Genomic DNA, 20,793 nt, shown 5'->3' on the forward strand with positions numbered 1-20,793 from the left:
TCGCAAAGCTTCCGTTTCCCGGCACAAATTTCAAGGCACGTGAGCTCGCCACAGCCAATCACAGAGTCAACATGGCGGATAATGGCGGCCGTGCAGCCGCCATGCGTGTCGAGAATAGCACCCCTACTAACCGTTTGGCGTCCATGGCAGGGGGGGGGACACTCCGTATGGCTCCCATTGGCCGTTTTCGAGCAGACGCTCTTTCGACACAAGCGCCGAGGTCCCCTTCAGTTACGGCCCTAACCAATGGGCGACGCAGAAGCAAAATGGCGGCGCACATGATTGCTTACGTTGTCATGGCAACAGCATCCGCGCCACACCTCCTCTCCCAAACGTTTTTCTTTTCTTTTTGTTTTTATTATGCCGACCCGCTCCAGCTTTAGCTCCACTCCCTCTTCCCCTTTCCCCCATGAGGCGCGCGCCGCTCACTTTTTTTTGTTTTTACCCATAAGCGGCGCGTTTTTTTTTTTATATATATATATATAGCGCGCTTGTAACAGCGCGCCACGCGCCAGCTCGCAAGCAATGCGCGCGCTACGCAGCACATTGGCATTGCTTGCGAGCTGGCGCGTGGTGCGCCGTGGGCTATGCGTTGGCAGGCACGCAGTCTTGCCCATACTTATATTATACCAGCATGTGCCGGGACATAAAAAACATTCCACTTCCAACACAACAGATCTTTTGGTCTCGCTTTATTGACTTCGTTTCCGAAAACAGATTGTTCTTATAATGTGGTGTGATTCACGCTCAAAAAATGAGCAAAGGTGAAAGGTGCATGACATATACAAGAGTACTAAACACATAAGTTCACAGACGGTGAAATAACAAAAAAAAAGCGCTAGAAAACGCGAAGGCCGTTTCATGTACACACACATAAAAACAACAACAAGATATTTATATAACGTCCTCAAGACCGAAATGTAGACGAGCTTCTGATATATGCACTAATATATTGCACAAAACTGGACGACATGTATGACACAGTCATGACAACTATAAAAAGAGAAAACTCACTGGTAATGGCAAAAACAATGACACTCAATATACCTAAAAAATAGAATAAAATGCTAACATTGTTTGATTGAGAGCCATACCAAAAGAAAGAGCTTATTTATCAATCTGCACGAAAGTATAGGAAATGCGTGACACGTTGATTATTGCTGAACAAATCGAAAAAACATGGCAGAAAAAAATAACATTGTACTAGAAACTGAAACACACATTATAACATTGCACTTGGCCACAACTTGAGTAACGGTGGCAAGGGGAACAGAAGGTAGTCGGTTTTTGCAGCAGCACATAGAAAACATTCGCAGAAAGACTTATTCCTCAATCAAAGACCAGGTAAAATAAGCCAACAACACGACTTTTCTTTCGACCCGAATGCAATGCTTAGCTATAAAATTACGTCACTTAAGGCACTAAGTCGTACCTATTGGGCTCTCCTGTGTATAATAAACACGAACTGCAAAAATCTGCATGTAGGACACTTGCAATGCTCATGCTTTCCAGAAGAAAAAGAAAGCGTATCATGCCTACACATGAAGGTTGTTGGCGCGGTTTTCCCATCGGGGGTTATTGAGATAGTACACAAACGCTAACAGTAATTTTTCAGCTGTTAGTACGTTTGTAGAACGTGATACACAGAAAAAGCACTGAGGGCAGTATGGAAAGCTGGGCAAGTTACTGAAGTTGCAGAATGAGACTTGGCACAGAAAAACACAAGTCACAGACCAGGTGACAATGAGGAGGAACATCTATTTGTCAGCTTTCTCTACCGGGAAGAGGCAAGTGTAGCACAATCAAGGCGCAACGACGTCCGGAGCCTCATGGAGCACACAAATGGACAGGGCTGTGTTCGTGTACATGCGCCTTCTGATGACCTTGGGTCTGAGCGCTCACCTGTTGTCTTTAGGCACCCGGAACAACCTTGCAGGGCTTGTTCTTGCGGTATTTGTGCACCACAGCACGATGCACGAGTGGTACGAGCCGTGAAACGGGTGAAACATCGCGGAGCACGAGCACACAGCTACCGAAGACCACGAAACTGACGAAACTAGCCACGCCGGTCAACGCACAGCAGCGCACGCTTCGCGATAACAGCAGATAACGAAACATGAAACGTCATGCAGCGGGCTGAGCTGGCTCCAGGCCGGCGGGGCCACTCGGCGTGCGCGCGGAGACAGTCGAAGGTGAGGGAGTTGCGAGGGTAGTAACGAGGGAGGGCGATTGCACAGGAGTTGGGGAGGGGGAAGGGCTACGCCACCTGGATCGGCGCGCGTGCGCGCGACGATCTACGAGGCCATGCAAGGGAAACGGATTTTTGCGTTCGCCCATTACAGAGATGGCGCCAATTACCTCTGCCACCGAAACCGAGGAGTTTCCCCCCACTGTCCATGGCGCGAAAGGCTCTCTGATGGGCGCGCCCTCTCTTATATACCCCTTTCATCTCCCCTGCTCCCCCTCCTCCTCTCCCACCACGTGCCGCGCGCAGTGGCTCGCTTAAAGCTCCTTGATAATTTGAAACCAGCGACACTCTCCTCCTCGCGGCGCTTTCCTCCTCGATTCTCCTCGCCCGCCGGCTGCGCACGGCACGCTTTTTCTCCTGGGCTCCAGCGGACGGGCCGCAGCATTCTATGGAGGAGTGTTATTTTGGGCCAGTTGCGTGCCCCATGCAGTGATGTTGAAAATTTAGAAAAACGCTGATAACAGCATAAATAATGCTGAAGGCAACGTTTGTGAGGAGGTTGGTATTTTATTAAAGCCTATGAACGGGCTATACTCCAGACAATTTTTCTGCGACATGATGACATGCTTTACTTTGTGCGTCTGATTTAGTATTGCTTGTGGCACATCCATTTGTGTGTGGCTTATTAAGTGAAAGCCTTAGATCTCCGTTTCAAGGTCGCGTTGTGAGCTACAAAAAAGATCACGTGACTGAAGGAAGGCCGGAAGCGAACCAAAGCATGTGCAGCCGTGTAAAGAGATGACTACTGATTAGCAAAGTGAAATAATGATTGATTAGTGATTGGATTACGATGAATTAAGGTGTACTAATGAGGATTAAGGTGGATTGAAGTCGATGAAGGTGAATTAGGGTGAATGAAGGTGGATTAGGGAGGACCATGGGGATTATGGGGAATAAATTGAATGAAGGTTAGGGTAGACTAAGAAGGATTAAGGTGAATTGAGGTCGATGAAGGTGAATTAGGGTGGATTAAGGAGGACTATGCTGGACTAGGGTGGATTGAAGTGAATGAAGGAGCCTTAGGGTGGATTAAAGCTGATGAAGGTGGATTATGGTGCATTAAGGAGAATTATCGCGGATTAAAGTGAATAGAGTGGACTCGGGTGGATTAAGGAGGATTAAGGTGCATTAACGAGGATTAAGGTCGATGAAGGTGGAGCAAGGTGCATTAAGGATGATTAGGGTGGACTAGGGTGGAATAAAATGAATGAAGCAGGATTAGCGTGGATGAAGGGGGATTAAGGCGCATTGAGGAGGATTAGGGTGGACTAAAGTTAATGAAGGTGGATTAGGGTACATTAAGGATAATTATCGTGGATTAAGTGAATTAAAGAGGATTATGGTGGACTAAGGTCGATGAAGGAGGATGAAGGTTGATTATGGTGAATTAGGTTGGACTAAGGTACATTAAAGAGGATTAAGGCCGATTAAGGTGGATGATGGACTAGCGTGGATTAAGGTTTATTGCAGTATGCTTTACAACCGTAATGCTCTTTCATCAACCTTAATCCACCCTAATCCTCCTTAACCCTTGTTCATGCACTTTAATCCTCCTTAGTACACCCTAATCCGCCCTAATCGCTCTTAATACTTCTTCATCTAGCCTAATCCACCTTAACCCTCTTTCATACATCTTAATCCTTATCCATGCGCCTTAATATACCTTTATACACTCGAATCCAGCTTAATCCTCCTTAATACACGCTAACCCACCTTAATCACCCTTAATTCACGTTAATGAAATCCCTAATGAATCATTAGTTAACTTGGCTAATCATTCCCTAATACAGGGGTGGAAATGCTTTGGTTCGCCTCTGCTCGCTTTCCTTAGGTCACGTGATATTTTCGGCTCACAACTCCGCCTTGAAACATAGAGACCTAAAGGCTTCCGCCTTAAAACTTAAAAAGCAACGCAATGTGGTCGAGCTGGCGCTCATCGCCTGCAATAGCCCGGGTACTCACGGGTACACTTGCCACTGATTTTTTCAGGGCTTGCATTCATTGTATCTGACTCACGCACAGATCGACGTAAGCTAGAAATAATAGCTCCTCTACAAGCCGCTATTTCAATTTTCAGTAAAACATGCAGCGGATCCTAACAATCGAGAAAAGTGCGATCGAGAGGATGTATCTTCGCACATAATTGTACACAGCGGAAAGCAGAATCTATAGTGCTGCGTTACCGACTGAATAACAGTTAACGACGTGCGAGGTTATGGAGCCTCCACAGAATATTAAGTATAGTGAGGACAATCGCACTCTTATGTAACGTACAAACAGCCGCAGCAAAAACGCTGGTGAGCAGGCCGAAACAACGAAAAAAATGCTGCATTACGGTGTGCTTTGCTACGAGCAATAAGAAAGACGCCTCACTTCGCAAACAACGCTGTACCTTGTCGGAACAAAGTTCTTTCGGCCAGTGTTGTGCAGCCACTGCTTCCTGCACAAGCCGTCACGCTTTCCTTGTGGTATCATAAAAACGGCATAACCATCTTCAGGCTTCTTGTTGCAGTTATATACACAACAGCACGGCATAGCACTAGCACATAGAGCAGGAAACACAGCGTACAACGTTCGCTACGCCGAGCTAAAGCACCAAGCAAGCCAATTTGAGGAGAAAAATGGCTCGAACGAAAAAGAAAAACACAAGCAAAACGCAAGATCCGCGCGCTTCCAAGGGCAACGGCAGGGATACCAATCGTCGTCCAGAAAAACGGGGCAAAACTGGTTGCCGCGGAGGGGGGGGGGGGGGGACGCGCAAAAGGCGAGGAGGCCACGTGGCGGCGGCAGAGTTCAAAGAATGGCGGTACTTTCAAATTATCAAGGGACTTTAAGCTCGCTCAGAGAAGCGCGCCCTTTCGCGGACATTCGCTGTGGAAGTGGCACCATCTGTCGGCCTAGCGGGAACCTTGCCCAGGCGTGACAAACGAGCGCTAACAACCACGCTCAACGGACATGGCGAGCCCCTTAACAGCTCCGCTATTAAAAATGACATCCACACCTGTGTAGCACGAAACTAGAAAGGAAACCCACAGGGGCTTCTGAGAAACACAGCTTCATAGTTCAGAAAAACTTTATCCTGCTCCTAGGCTCAATTCCTGGCACCAGCGCCTTTCAAGGCCGGTCGCTCCACCATCTGAACCACACAGGAGACTAGCAGATCGCAGCGCAAGCCAGAATTAATGGATAACTCGCAACACAACGACAATGAACCTGGCAAATCAGTTCAGCGGAATACGACAATGTAGAGGAAGGGTGATGAACGTAGGTAGCACGTAGGTAACACGTAGATAGCATGATGCCACAAAGCAAACTCACATGGGTTTTTAGAAAGAAAATTCCAAGTTAAGCAAAAATTTATCCTGGCCCAAGATTCTAACCGGAACCAAAGCCTTTCAGGGGCAGTCGCTCCAACATGGTAGCTAAATAAAAAGCTAGGAGATCGCAGCGCGAGGGCTAATAATGAACTACACCAAACACAAGGGCACTGAATATGGCAAATCAGTCCTGCTAAATTACATGGGTAGAGGAAGGCGATGAGCAAAACGTGAACAAGGTGAATGCAGAAGCCAACGTTTCGACAAGTGGACTTGTCTTCTTCAAGGCGACGTATGCTTTCCTCGCCACAGTATATATAGGTGCGGTTCTTCTAGAGGGGAGAGGGTGTGAGACGGGAGGATGCGGAAACGAGGGAAAATGTGTTAGCGTGTCGAATTGAGAATAAAGGAACGCTGTGTACAAGGTCAAAGCCAGGGCACCCCCACCCCGGTCTGTCAACACACGCGCGTTAGGCGGCGTGTCAAGGGCGTCTGCCACGCCGGCTGACAAAAAAAAAAAGAAAGGAAAGGAAAGGAAAAAAAAAAAAGGGGGGGGGGGGATACGCCAAGAAATCAAAACGAGTGTTGTTGCCTATAGCTTGAAGTTTAGCATAGTGAATAGATTCTAAAGCTCCCTTTGAAACGTTTATGCCTATTGGTTGCAATGTCTTGAACTTATGGATAAGGTATGATTCTCTGTATTTTCTTTCTCGTTCAGAACGGAAATTTGACTGTAAGATGCAGAGTTTAAGTTCATCAAAGTTTTGACCTGGTTGGTTGAAATGCTCCGCGACAGCTTTGGGTAGCTTTTTAGCTGTGTCCGCGCGATGTCCGCTTAATCTGACGTTCATTTATTGTCCTGTTTCACCGATATATTGTTTCTTACAGAAGGAACATTCAAGCATATAAATCACATCCGAACTTGTACAAGTGAAGCTAGATTTGACTTCATGTGTATAACTATTTGCGGTGCTTTTAATTTTAATGTCACTTTGAAGGTGCCTGCAGGTTTTGCACCTAGGGCGACAACATGTTTTTATTACGGGAGAATGCTGTTGGCAGACTTTTGCGTGCACTAACATGTCTTTAAAGTTCTTGTTTCGGCGATAGGTAACCCTGGGTACATCCGGGGACGCTTTTCGCAGACGCTCGTTACTTGATAATATTGGGTGGTATTTTCTTAGGATGTTGTTTATGTTTGGGAGTGCATTAGAATGTTTTGTTATAAAGGCCGGCGGTTTGTCAGATTCTAATGTGGGCTGTCTGTTCGCCAATTCCGTCTGTACAGAGAAAATACAGAGAATCATACCTTATCCATAAGTTCAAGACATTGCAACCAATAGGCATAAACGTTTCAAAGGGAGCTTTAGAATCTATTCGCTATGCTAAACTTCAAGCTAAAGGCAACAACACTTAGTTTGATTTCTTGGTGTATCCCCCCCTTTGTTTTTTCCTTTCCTTTCCTTTCCTTTTTTTTTTCTTTTTTGTCAGCCGGCGTGTCAGACGCCCTTGACACGCCGGCTAACGCGCGTGTGTTGACAGACCGGGGTGGGGGGGGGGGGGGGTGCCCTGGCTTTGACCTTGTACACAGCGTTCCTTTACTCTCAATTCGACACGCTAACACATTTTCCCTCGTTTCCGCATCCTCCCGCCTCACACCCTCTCCCCTTTAGAAGAACCCCACCTATATATACTGTGGCGAGGAAAGCATACGTCGCCTTGAAGAAGACAAGTCCACTTGTCGAAACGTTGGCTCCTGCATTCACCTTGTTCACGTTTTGCTCATCGTCTTGAATTTCCATCTCCCGCATTTCCCGTCTTTTCTATGGGTAGAGGAAGGGTCATGAAAGAAAAATTGACATCTACGCGTATGTTGCACGAAGCTACAAAAAAACCCGCACGGGTTTCTCTTGAACAAAGCTTCGTATTTGAGGAAAAATTTATCCTGTCCCCGATTCGAGCCCGGTGCCAAAGCCTTTCAGGGGCGGTCACTCAAACATATAAGCTAAACATGAGGCTTGCAGATCGCAGCGCCAGGGCGAAAAATCGACAAATTGAAACACAAGGACATTGAATATCGTAAATATATTCTGCGGACTACCACAAGGTAGCGAAAGGGTGATGAAAGAAAAATAGATATCTACCCGTATGTTGCACGACACTACGAAGGAAACCCTGACGGGTTTCACTGAAACAATGCTTCGTATCATAAGAAAAATTTACCCTCGGCCGAGATTCTAACATTGAATCACAGCCTTTCAGGGGCGGTCGCTCTAACATGCCTTTGTCATGTCATTGCATTGTGTAGAAGCCTTCAATTTTTTTTACCATGTGTGTATAGCCTAATTCTTTTAAAAAAATAATTATGTACCAGATGCAGCCTTTATGTAACATGTTTACATATTGTTCTGTAGTGCAATGTGACCGCCGTGAGCAGTGTTTCGTTTTGTGTTTCTTCTTTTTATGTCACTTTGTATGCTACTGCCCAATAAGGGGGGCGTTCCTCTGTCAAGCTGTTGAAAGACAGCTTTTACTTCGGTCCCCCTGCATCATCATGTATGACGTGATGGTCGAAATAAACTTACTTACTTATGTAAGGTAATGAGGAGCAAGCAGATCGCGGCGTCAGGACAATTAATACGGCAAATCAGTGATGCGGAATTCCATGGGTAGACGAAGGCTCATGAAAGGAAAAATTGACATCGACACGTATGTAGGACGAAGCTACAAAGGAATCCTACAAGGGTTTCTCAGGAACAAAGCATCCTATATGAGGAAAAATTTATCATTGTCCGAGATTAAAACCCGGAACCAAAGCCTTTCAAGGGCGTTCGCTCCAACATGATAGCTAAACAGAAAGCTAGGAGATCACAGCGGGAGGGCGAATAATCGACGGCTCGAAACACGAGGACAATGAATACAGCAAATCGTTTCTTTGGAATACCACAAGGTAGAAGAATGGTCATCAAACAGAGAATGACATCTATACGTATGTAGCACGAAGGTACAAAGGAAACCTTTACGGGCTTCTTTGAAACAAAGCTTCGTCTTTGATGAAAAATTGATCCTTGTCCGAGATTCGAAACCGGGACCAAAGCCTTTCAGGGGCAGTCGCTCCAACATGTGAGCAAAACAGGAGGCTACGAGATCGCAGCATGAGGACAAAAAATCGACACCTCGAAACACAGGGACATTGAATATGGCAAATTAGTTCTGTGGAATTCTATAGGTACAGGAAGGGTGATGAAAGAAAAATTGGCATCTACGCACATGTTGCACGAAGCTCCAAAGAAACCGAAACGGGTTTCTCTGGAATAATGCTTCGTACTATAAGAAAAAATTTATCCTGATTCGAAATTCGAAACCGGGATCAAAATCTTTCAACTGCGTTCGCTCCAACGGATAATCGACAACTCCAAACACAAGGACAATGAATGCGGGAAAACTGTTCTTCGGAATTCCAAGGGTAGAGGAAGGGTCACGAAAGAAACAATGGCATCTACGCGTGTGTTGGACGACGCTACGAAGGAAATGCTGATGTGTTTCTGTGAAACAATACTTCGTATTATTAGAAAATTTACCCTGGTCCGAGATTCGAACCCGGGATCAAAGCCTTTCAGTAGCGGTCTTTCCAGCATATAAGGTAATCAGGAGGCAAGCAGATCGCAGCGTGAGGCTGAATAATCAAAAACTCGCAACACAAAGGCAATGAATACGGACGGCAAATCAGTTCTGCGGAATTCCATGGGTAGAAGAAAACTCACGAAAGGAAAAATTTCTATCGACACGTATCTAGCGCGAAGCTGCAAAGTAAACCTCCACAGGTTTCTCTGGAAAAAAGCTTCGTATTTGAGAAAAAATTTATCCTTGTCCTAGAGTCGAACCCGGGACCAAAGCCTTTAAGGGTCGGTCGCTACAACATGGGAACTAAACAAGGAGCTAACAAATGGCAGCCCGACGGCGAATAATCGACAACTAGAAAAACAAGTACATTAAGGCAAATCTGTTCTGCCGAATACCATAAGATACAGCAAGGATCATGAAAAAAAATTGACATCTACCCTGTTGTGGGACGCTACGAAGCAAACCCACACTGGTTTCTTTTGAACAAAGCTTCGAATTTGAAGAAAACATTACCTGGTCCGAGATTCGAGCCAGGAATCAAAGCCTTTCAGGTGCGGTCGCTCCAACATGTGAGCTATTCAGGAGGCAAGCACATTGCAGAGCGAGCGCTAATAATCGTCAAATCGAAAGACAAGGACAATAAATACGGCAAAGCTTTTCTGCGGAATAGCAGACGGTAGAGGAAGGGTCATGAAAAGAAAATTGGCATCTACACGTATGTTGCACGAACCTCCAAAGAAACCTAAACGGGTTTCTCTGGAATAGTACTTCGTATTTTAAGAAAAAAATTATCCTGCTCCCGACATTTGAACCCGGGATCAATATCTTTCACGGGCGTTCGCTCCAACATGAGAGCTAATCAGAAGGCAAGCAGATCGCAGCGTCAAGGCGAATGATCGACAATCCGAAACGCAAGGACAATGAATACGGCAAATCAGTTCTGCGGAATTCCATGTGTAGAGGAAGACTCATGAAAGGAAAAATTGACTTCGACAGCTTTGTGGCGCAAATCTACAAAGGAAACCTACACGGTTTTTCAGGAACAAAGCTTTGTCCTTGAGAAAAATGTATCCTTGTCCGAGATCCGAACCTGGGAGCAAAGCCTTTCAGTGGTGGTCGCTCCAACATGGTAGCTAAACAAGAGGCTAGGAGATCGAAGCACGAGGAATAGTAATCGACAGCACCAAACACGTGGACAATGAATACGGCAAATCTTTTCTGCGGAATTCCATGGATAGAGGAAGACTCATGAAAAAAAATAGACATCGGCACGTATGTAGCACGAAGCTACAAAGGCAACCTACATGGCTTTCTCAGGAACAAAGCTTGGTTCTTCAGGAAAAATTTATCCTTGTCCAAGATTCGAACCGGAGACCAAATCTTTCAGGGGCGGTCGCTCCAACATGGGAGCTAAACAAGAGGCTATGAGACCGCAGGAAGAAGGCAAATAATCGACAACGCCAAACACAAGGACATCGAATATGGCAAATCAATTCTTTGGAATTCCATGGGTAGAGGAAGGGTCACGAAAGAAAAATTGACATATACGCCTGTGTTGCACGGCGCTACGACGGAAAGCCTGATGGGTTTCTCTGAAACAATAGTTCGTATTATAAGAAAAATTTACGCTGGTCCGACATTGGAGCCCAGGATCAAAGCCTTTCAGGAGCGGTCGCTCCAACATGTAAGGTCATCAGGAGTCAAGCAGATCACAGCATTAGGGTGAACAATCGAAACCTGAAACACAAGGACAATGAATACGGCAAATCTCTTCTGCGGAATTCCATGGATAGAGGAAGACTCATGAAAGAAAAATAGACATCGGCACGTATGTAGCACGAAGCTACAAAGGCAACCTACATGGCTTTCTCAGGAACAAAGCTTCGTTTTTCAGGAAAAACTTATCCTTGTCCGAGATTCGAACCGGAGACGAAATCTTTCAGGGGCGGTCGCTCCAACATGGTAGCTAAACAAAAAGCAAGGAGATCGCAGCGCGAGGGCGAGTAATCGACAACTTCAAACACGAGGAGATTGAATATGGCAAATAAGTGCTGTGGCATTCCATGGGTTGAGGAAGGGTCAGGAAAGAAAAATTGACATGAACGTGTATGTTGCACGAAGTTTCTAAGGAAACTTATACGGTTTCTAAGGAACAGAGCTTCGTATTTAAGGAAAATTTGTCCGTGTCGAAGATTCAAACCCGGGATCAAGCCTTTCAGGGGCGGTCACTCCAACATGGAAGTTAAACAAGAGGCTAGGAGATTGCAACGTGAGGGCGAGTAATCAACAACTCCAAACACAAGGACATCGAATATGACAAATCTGTTCTGCAGAATTGCATGGGTAGAGGAAGACTCATGAAATGAAAATAGACATTGACACGTATGTAGCAAGAAGCTACAAAGGCAACCTACCTGGCTTTCTCAGGAACAACGCTTCGTATTTGAGGAAAAATGTATCCCTGTCCGGGATTCGAACCTGGGACCAGAGCCTTTTAGTGGCAGTCGCTCCAACATTGTATCTAAAGAGGCTAGGAGATCGCAGTGTGAGGGCGAGTAATCGAGAACTCCAAGCACAAGCACATTGATTATGGCAAATCTGTTCTGTGGAATTTCTTTGGTAGACGAAGACTCATGAAAGAAACGTAGATATCGACACGTTTGTACCAGGATGCTACGAAGGATACCCTGATGGGTTTCTCTGGAACAATGCATCGTATTATCGGAAAAGTTTACCCTGGCCCGAGATTCTAACCCGGGATCAAAGCTTTTCAGGTGCGTTCGCTCCAACACGTGAGTTAATCAGGAGGCAAGCAGATCGCAGCGCGAGGGCGAATAATCGACAACGCCAAACACAAAGGCAATGAATGCGGCAAATCAGTTCTGCAGAACTCCATGGGTCGAGGAAGACTCATGAAAGTAAAAATTGACATCGTCACATATCTACCACGAAGCTACAAAAAAACCTACAAAGGTTTTTCAGGAACAAAGCTCAGTATTGGAGCGAAAATTTATCTTTGTCCGAGATTCGAACCCGGAATCAAAGCCTTTCAGGGGCGGCCGCTCCAACATGGCAGCCAAACAAGTGGCAAGCAGATTGCAGCGCGAGGGCGCATAATCGACAACTCGAAAGACAAGGACAATGAATACGGCAGATGTGTTCTGCGGAAAAACAGAAAGTAGAGGAAGGGTCATGAAAGAAAAATTGACATCTACCCTGTTGCACGGCGCTATGAAGGAAACCCACACGGGCTTCTTTGGAACAAAGCTTCGTATTTGAGTAAAAATTTATCTTGTCCGAGATTCGAACCCGGGATCAAAGCCTTTCAGGGGCGGTCGCTCCAACATGTGAGGTAATTAGGAGAGAAGCAGATCGAAGCGCCACGGCGAGTAATTGAGAATTCGAAACACCAGGACAATGAATACAGCAAATCTGTTCTTCGGAATACCACAAGATAGAGGAAGGCTCATGAATGAAAAAATGACATCGAGACGTATGTATGACGAAGTTATAAAGGAAATCTTCACAGGTTTCTTTGCAACAAAGCTTCGTATTTCAGTGAAAATTCATCCGGGTCCAAGATTCGAACCCGGTACCAAACAAAGCCTTTCACTAGCGGTTGCTCCGACGTGTGAGCTAAACAGGAGGCTAGCAGATCGCAGCGCAAGGGCGAATAATGAAAACCGCTAATCTGTTCTGCGTAATTCTATAGGTAGAGGAAGGCTCATAAAAGGGTAAATTTACATCGGCACGTATGCAGCACGAAGCTACAAAGGAAAACCACACGGCTTTCTCTGGAACAAAGCTTCGTATTTGAGGGAAAATTTATCCTGGTCCGAGATTTGAATCCGGGATCAAAGCTTTTCAGGGGCAGTGGCTCCAACATGGAGGTAATCAGGATGAAGCAGATCGCAGCGCGAAAGCGAATCATCGTCTACTCGAAGCACCAGGACAATGAATACAGCAAATCTGTTCTGCGGAATTCCGTGGGTAGAAGAAGGGTCATGAAAGAAAAATTTACATCGACACGTATGTTGAAATCTTAAGTGAATATTTATAGAGAAAGCAGAGTCCTGAGTGAATCATCTTTTCTACTGGCTTAGAAAACAGCAGCAAAATAGATATGGGTCCTTTTTTTCCAGGATTATTTGTGACACTGCTTTTAAACAAGACTATTGATTTAGCTATCTCATTTTTCTGAGTAAGTATACTGGTGCTTTAAACAAGATTATAAACATGGGTTATTCAAGGCGTGATAATGTAAAGGAATATTATTACTGGTTGGATTTTTGTACGATCAGTGTCTTTACATCTGGTTTCTTTAGGAGCCGTGAATGTGTTAAACATTCGCTACTGTCTGTTGGAGTTAAAAAAAATTTATGACTTGGAAGGAGGCATCAAATAGTCATCTATACGAGGATTGCGGGAACACTGAGGAAGAGAGGTGAAATTCTCGAGAAAAACACTTCCTAGCATTTGTTCGTTTAAAAATTTGTTTTCAAATCAGTAGTCGAATTCCGACAAAAGAATACTCAAGAAAGCTGCTGCCATAAATGTTTACTATCCTTGATACTATCAAGCATGACTGACAAGTCTTCACGTTTAGCGTTTCGAAGTGTTTTGCTTTGAAGATTTCTGTATTTTTAAATCCCTGGAATGCACCCAGACTTCCATTTTTCAGTAATGTGTTGTACAGTTTATTATTTTCATTGATCATTTTCAACAAGTTTGGCGCCTTCTACGGTTTACAACCATCAGCAGTCACAACCATCAGCGGGTCTGTAGAGATCACCACGCATAATGCTTCCCGATGTCACAAAAATCTTTACTGCTTCAGGCGCAGACCGAGAAGACTCGTCGATGCATTCCTAATTCTTTCTGTCAAATATAAGGAAACAACACCACCTCTTTTTGTTTCCCTATTAGAAAAAAATACCGCAGTACCCTTCGGGGTGAAACGCATTATCATTTGCAAACCATGTTTCTGTCAACGTAATAGCGATGAATGCAGTATTCATTCGATTCAGAAAACACAACTCATCGTATTTGTTTTGCGCCGACTGCGTATTGAAGTGGAGGAATATAGGAGCCAACAGAGGGCATCCTGTAAGCAGAAGAATATAATCAGGCGGAGAAACAGGAAAATTATACATGACTGTGGAGAATAAAAAGAATACAAGAGCACCAACCAATAAATAGCTGTACCAGACTTCCAAGGTCGTCCACTTGCTTCACCACAGGAACAGAGCACCCATCTGTTTGACGTAAGAAAACCTTCCCATTTCTGCACCAGCGTATTCATATCCATTTGGTTTTGCCGACTGTTTTGATGCAAAGTTTAGTTTCCTGGTTTCATTCGAGAAGTACTCAGCCATGAACAAACATGGATTCTTCTCCGCGAGTGTCTTTCTTTTGGAAAGCAAGTTATCACTCTCTGAGTTAGGAAATGGATTATAATACCCACCTCCTTGCGTTTCTTCGTGGGAAACCTGTGCAGTGTTCCTATACGACTAAGCACACTAAGCGCCTTGGAAACTTCCATAACCTTACTTAATAGTTCATCTGTTTTGGGAAGTCCATGAATTAAAGCTTCAGGCATCTTCCTCGCCTTTCCAGCTTGTCAACATCAGCACGAATCTCGGCAATATCTGCAGTTTTGCTCTTCCTTTCAATTTGTTCACCTTATTTGTGGAGCTGCTTATGATCCTGGTCTTGCCTCTTCATAAGTGTAAGAATTTCGTCCTATTTAGAAGACATCATGAAATTGAAGATTCAATGTTGTCAACTCTCTCTGAAAGGACCCAAGTGACTCAAGCTTCGTGATAATGTAGAAGAGCCTGGTCTTGGGCCTGTAGGTACATAGTTTGAAAAACAACGAACAACCAGCCTTCGAAGAAGCGTACACAATAGGAAAGAAAAAACAACCACACACGCCGGGTATAGCAACTGAGTTTAATGAAAAACTTGGGTCGAAAAGAAAATCACCACGCTCTTGCGATATACAAAACCAGGCAGTCACCAAAAGAACATAAAAGAACATAAAGAACATCGGTGAATGACACATTCTAAAGGCAACCACAGATCCAACATGTCTGGTTGCTTTTTCTCTCCTTTTGTGTTCGCGTATTCGAAGGCTTGGTTTCGTTGTTTGTCAAGTTAGTGATAATGTTGGAAAAAGCGGTTTACACATCTTGATTTCTTAGCGTTGCCTCCACGTATCCTTCTGTGCTGCAAGTAGAGCACTTCCATGAATCTTTTAACGAAACTTTCTTTGATTTTAACATCGTCTTTGTCACGTCAGAGCACTTGCCTGTGCGTTAACTATGATTACAACTCGTTGTTAGATCCGGACCATTTCTCAGCATTGGAATATGACGCCACTAGCACGGGCCCTACAATTGGAGGAAAACGAGGACACCTGCACGGCATCGACAATTGGTCGAAAGTGACGTGGCCCCGACGACGTCGATGAAATTTTACTGTTATTTTACCTGTTTCTAATCCTGTACATAATGTAAACAAACCTTCCATTCTCAAAGTCCACCTCAACGTCGGCGAACTACCTCACTCAACGGCAAGATCAAATACCGTGAATTTCACGAACCCGGTCACTGGAAAAGAGAGAGAGAAAGAAACATTTATTTGAAGGAATAAATGGGGTTTGTGGTGTGGGGCCCACTTGTTTCATGGGTCCCATTCAAGCGTAGGTGGCTGCCCTCAGTCCAGGGCGCCGCAGGCAGTTGCCGCTCTGCGTGCCCTGTCAATCAAACTGAGTTCATCGTCAAGGCTTTCGCTGGCCCGCAGCTCCTCCCACAGCTCCACACTCGCTTGGTCTATAGGGGGCAGTCCGAGGATGGCCCAGCAAGTCCCGATGGTGTGCCAAAGTGTTGACTTCTCGGAGCACCATGGGTAACGAGCGGGGTACACCATTGGGTGCATTTTATTAAGAATGTGTAAGTTGGGGTATGTGCCATTCTGGATTAAGCGCCAGCTGACAGCCTTCTCCTTTGTTAGTTTTTGATGTGGAGGGAAGTAGATCCCCCTGAGTCCTTTGCATTAACTTAAGATGGCCGCGATGTCGCACGGTACTTAGGTAGGCTCCTGCGGGGCAGGATCACGCAGTGCTCGGTCTGTTGTGTATCCTCGAGCAACCGTGTCTGCCTCCTGGTTCCGTTCCAGTCTCATGTGACCCGACGTCCATATTATGGTATGCCGGATGGGGGGATTTCTTGTATCTAGAGGGTCGGTAGGATCTGGTGCGCCAAGGAGAATACTCGTTGCGGTTCGGCCAACTCGTCCATGCAGGAAATTTTGGCAGGCCGCCTGAGAATCCATAAGGATGTTCAGCGACTGTCTCTGGTTATTGCCGTGGGCAATGGCTAATGCGATGGCTGCTTCTTCAGCCTCTGTGACGGAGGTGCAGCGAATGAATGCGCTGCTGATTTCCCGCAGATGATGATCTACCACTGTGCCTACAGCCCTATTGCGATTACCGGTATACAGCTCTGCATCTACACAAGTTGTATTGATCCTATTTGAGTAGTTTTTACGAAGAGCTTCAACTGGAGCCTCCCGTCGCTCGTGATGAAGTTGCGGGTCCATATTACGAGGTATGGGGGCTACCTTGTAGTTGGTCGGAAGGCTGGGCGGAATATATTATTGTTTGGCCATGTCTCGAAGGGAGCCCACATGCCCAAGGCGTCGCCGCAGGTCTCTCCCAGCGGTAGTCTGTGTGAGTCGGGAAAGTTGAGAGGCTAGTTGTGCTTACCTTAAATCTTCCAACGTGTTATGGACGCCAAAGCATAAGAGTTTGTTGGGGTTTCCTAGAGGGAGCTTAAGGACCGCCTAGTATGCCTGTCGTAGCAGGGCGTCTACGTGGCCTTGCTCCCCTTTTGTGACAAGCTGATAGGGGAGGCTGTAGGTTACTCTGATGACGACGAGGCTGCTGACAAGTTTCAGTGTATCCCGCTCTCGCATGCTGTGGCGATGGGTGGTGACGCGCGCAATCATACGAGCGACCTGTAGAGTGGTGGTGCGAAGGGTGGTGAGGGTGTGGTTATTCTGACGGTTCGACTGCACCCACATGCTCGGGATGCGCAGGAGAGTCTTCTCCGCGGCTTCTTAGCCGGCCACTATAATGCGTACTCGATTGCCGGGATCTTGGGTGTTGGGTTCATTGTTCTTTCCGTGCCAGATGTGGATAAGCTCCGACTTTTCTATGGAACAGGCCAGGCCACGTTTATGTGCATAGTCCTCCACGTAGGTGGCAGCTTGTGGAGCTTGGTCTCTTTTCTCCGAGGGAGCCTTCTGTGGCCCATAACGTGATGTCATCGGCATAAAGCGCATGTTTGACGCCCTCAAATTGTTGGAGTTTGTGCGCGAGGCCTATCGTAACTACATTGAAAAGCAGCGGGGAGATGACAGACCCCTGCGGGGTTCCTTTGTTGGGGACGCTTAGTGAGGAAGATCGAAGTGTGCCCTGCCCTATCGTCGCAATGCCATTGGTAAGGAGGGTCTTGACGAATTCGTAGGTTCGATGGCCGCACTTGAGTTGAGCGAGCCCGTCAAGGACAGTCTGATGACTAACATTGTCAAAAGCGCCTTTTATGTCTAGGGTAAAGAAGATGTAAAGGCTACTCAACCATAGGCCATATTCACACTATCAATCAGGTGATATAGAAATGTGCGGAATATAACCAACCCTTATATATAGCTTTCATTGATTACGAGAAAGCGTTTGATTCTGTCGAAACCTCAGCAGTCATGGAGGCATTACGGAATCAGAGTGTAGACGAGCCGTATGTAAAAATACTGAAAGATATCTATAGCGGCTCCACAGCCACCGTAGTCCTCCATAAAGAAAGCAACAAAATCCCAATAAAGAAAGGCGTCAGGCAGGGAGATACAATCTCTCCAATGCTATTCACAGCGTGTTTACAGGAGGTACTCAGAGACATGGATTGGGAAGAATTCGGGATAAGAGTTAATGAAGAATACCTTAGTAACTTGCGATTCGCTTATGATATTGCCTTGCTTAGTAACTCAGGAGACCAATTGCAATGCATGCTCACTGACCTGGAGAGGCAAAGCAGAAGAGCGGGTCAAAAAATTAATCTGCAGAAAACTAAAGTAATGTTTAACACTCTCGGAAGAGAACAGAAATTTACAATAGGTAGTGAGGCACTGGAAGAGGTAAGGAATACATCTACTTAGGGCAGGTAGTGACCGCGGATCCAGATCACGAGACGGACATAATCAGAACAAGAATGGGCTGGGGTGCGTTTGGCAGGCATTCTCAGATCATGAACAGCAGGTTGCCATTATCCCTCAAGAATAAAGTGTATAGCAGTTGTGTCTTACCAGTACTCACGTACGGGGCAGAAAGCTGCAGGCTTACGAAAAGGGTTCTACTTAAATTGAGGACGACGCAACGAGCAATGGAAAGAAGAATGATGGGTGTAACGTTAAGGGATAAGAAAAGAGCAGATTTGGTGAGGGAACAAACGCGAGTTAATGACATCTTAGTAGAAATCAAGAAAAAGAAATGGGCATGGGCAGGCCATGTAATGAGGACGGAAGATAACCGATGGTCATTAAGAGTTACGGGCTGGATTCCAAGGGAAGGGAAGCGTAGCAGGGGCGGCAGAAAGTTAGGTGGGCGGATGAGATTAAGAAATTTGCAGGGACGACATAGACACAATTAGTACATGACCGGGGTAGTTGGAGAAGTATGGGAGAGGCCTGTGCCCTGCAGTGGGCGTAACCAGGCTGATGATGATGATGATGAAAGAGGATCTGTGCCCCATGTTGGGATACTGTCTCGAGGACTTCCTTTTTGATTTGGAGAAGATCAGTTTGAGTTGATATGAGGGTCACTGGGAGCTCTTCGTTGCAGGCCAGACACACATCATTCTTTTCAGAAGGCATCACAAACGGCCACTTTCGACAAGTCAACACCAAAAAGAAAAGACATACTAGCAGCACCTTGGCAGCAATGAAAAAAAAACGGCTAGCGAGTGGTACTCGGAAAACACCAAAACAGTTTTCACCAGCCTCAAAAAAGTAGAAATACACAAATAATTAGGCAACGTCCTTCTGCCGCCGTCACCACTGCCAGAATGAAAAATTCCGTGACACAACACCAATCGAACGTTCACTTTCAGAAAAAGCATTTTCTTAATAATGTGACTTTTGCATAACCCATGCTTGCGCAAGCAGCGAAAGCTTCGCTTCACACCGATTTAACTCTGCTCCTTTTTAATACCTTTTGTGGTTCATGACGTCTAAAACATCAGCACGCTTTGAAATCTCAGCCTGTCCAAGTATTGTACAAAGAACCACGTGTTTAATAGGTGTGCATGCAATCAATATATCCGCAAACGGTGCCAGAGAACATGAGGGACAAACAAGGCCACCGCTACTATCAGAAGGTGAATTGTCCTTGCGTTTCCCTCGTGCTCTTTGGCGCACCCCAACGTTTGCGGCCATGATAATCTTTCTGACGAAACAACATGTTTTGACCAAACTATACCGCGCTGCACTCCCTTGTGCTGGCTGCCGAGCAGCATTTGTACTGAGTACGACTTCGGAGAGTTTTTATTGAGCGTTGTTTGTGCACAGGACCAAGTGGAAGCGGCAGAGCCAGATGAAAGTTGAGCAGCTTCGTCGACCGGACCCGGATGCGGCTCAGCTGGCAAACCCTGCGGCCGCCGGCGTTTACCTCGATCTGCTAACCACCGGAGGTGAACATTGCCTCGCCAAGCATGGATACCTTGGAGGCATGTTCGTGGCTGGATTTTAGGGCGTAGATTGGACAACCCTCCGCGACAAACAAGCCGCGATGTTGCACCACATACCTATACGCATAAGTCGCGCGTCGTGACTCGACCGAATGCCCACCACCCCATAAATACAAATCTCCGTCGCTGAGAGCTGTATCGTAATTAATGTAATTTATTACTACGGTCGAATAAACTGATGTTGCACCTGTTCCAGAAAGCTGTGCTTTGATTGCCTCCAAGTAGGCCTTACGTGAAATAACCGGTCACATGGTTGTGCAGCATATGATGGACACAAACAGCACAGGACCTAGAAGTTCACTGGTTGCATAGCTCCGACTCAACTATCATTCGACTCACTGCGCAAATAGAGTTCGCCTTATTCTACGCAGCTTCACACGTCCAGTAAAGTCCGTTATTAGGAACCCAATAAAATCTCCAAAAAAGACAATAAAATACAACACATCGCGTTGTCAGCCATGGGGCCGACCATCGCACTCATCAGAGCACGGATAGAACGAACCCATGCCATACTAACCATTCATGGCAAGTGTGTGCGGCTACAATTTCCTTAATGGCAATAGCCATCTATAAGATTACATACGGGACTCAACTGATCTGTGTTGTTTCTATACCCCCGAAATCCTCTTTAGATAAATCTCTTCGATAAAACTCAAACATGGTGCATTAAGACTCGTAGCAGTCTTTTGGTATGGGAAAATATGGGTAGCTACATTTATATTTGGCCATTTTATAGCAGAAAGAAATTAAAACATAGCGCGTTTGCGCACTACCAGGTATTAGTGTGTCCTTTGGTTCCTTGAAC

The 20,793-nt window shown here is 45.8% G+C and overlaps 1 protein-coding gene across 1 annotated transcript in view; it reads left to right on the forward strand.

Annotated features, from left to right (window-relative positions):
- The window catches only part of LOC126516683 (uncharacterized), a 77,233-nt gene extending 57,046 nt beyond the window's left edge, over positions 1 to 20,187 (forward strand). The window contains exon 4 of the mRNA XM_072289873.1: positions 19,810 to 20,187. Coding sequence (XP_072145974.1) covers positions 19,810 to 19,990 — 181 coding nt within the window. The 3' untranslated portion in view covers positions 19,991 to 20,187. The remainder of the gene's footprint in view (positions 1 to 19,809) is intronic.
- The last annotated feature ends 606 nt before the right edge of the window (positions 20,188 to 20,793 follow it).

The sequence above is a fragment of the Dermacentor andersoni genome, chromosome 1 (assembly GCF_023375885.2).
Source record: "Dermacentor andersoni chromosome 1, qqDerAnde1_hic_scaffold, whole genome shotgun sequence".
NCBI classification, from domain to species: domain Eukaryota; kingdom Metazoa; phylum Arthropoda; class Arachnida; order Ixodida; family Ixodidae; genus Dermacentor; species Dermacentor andersoni.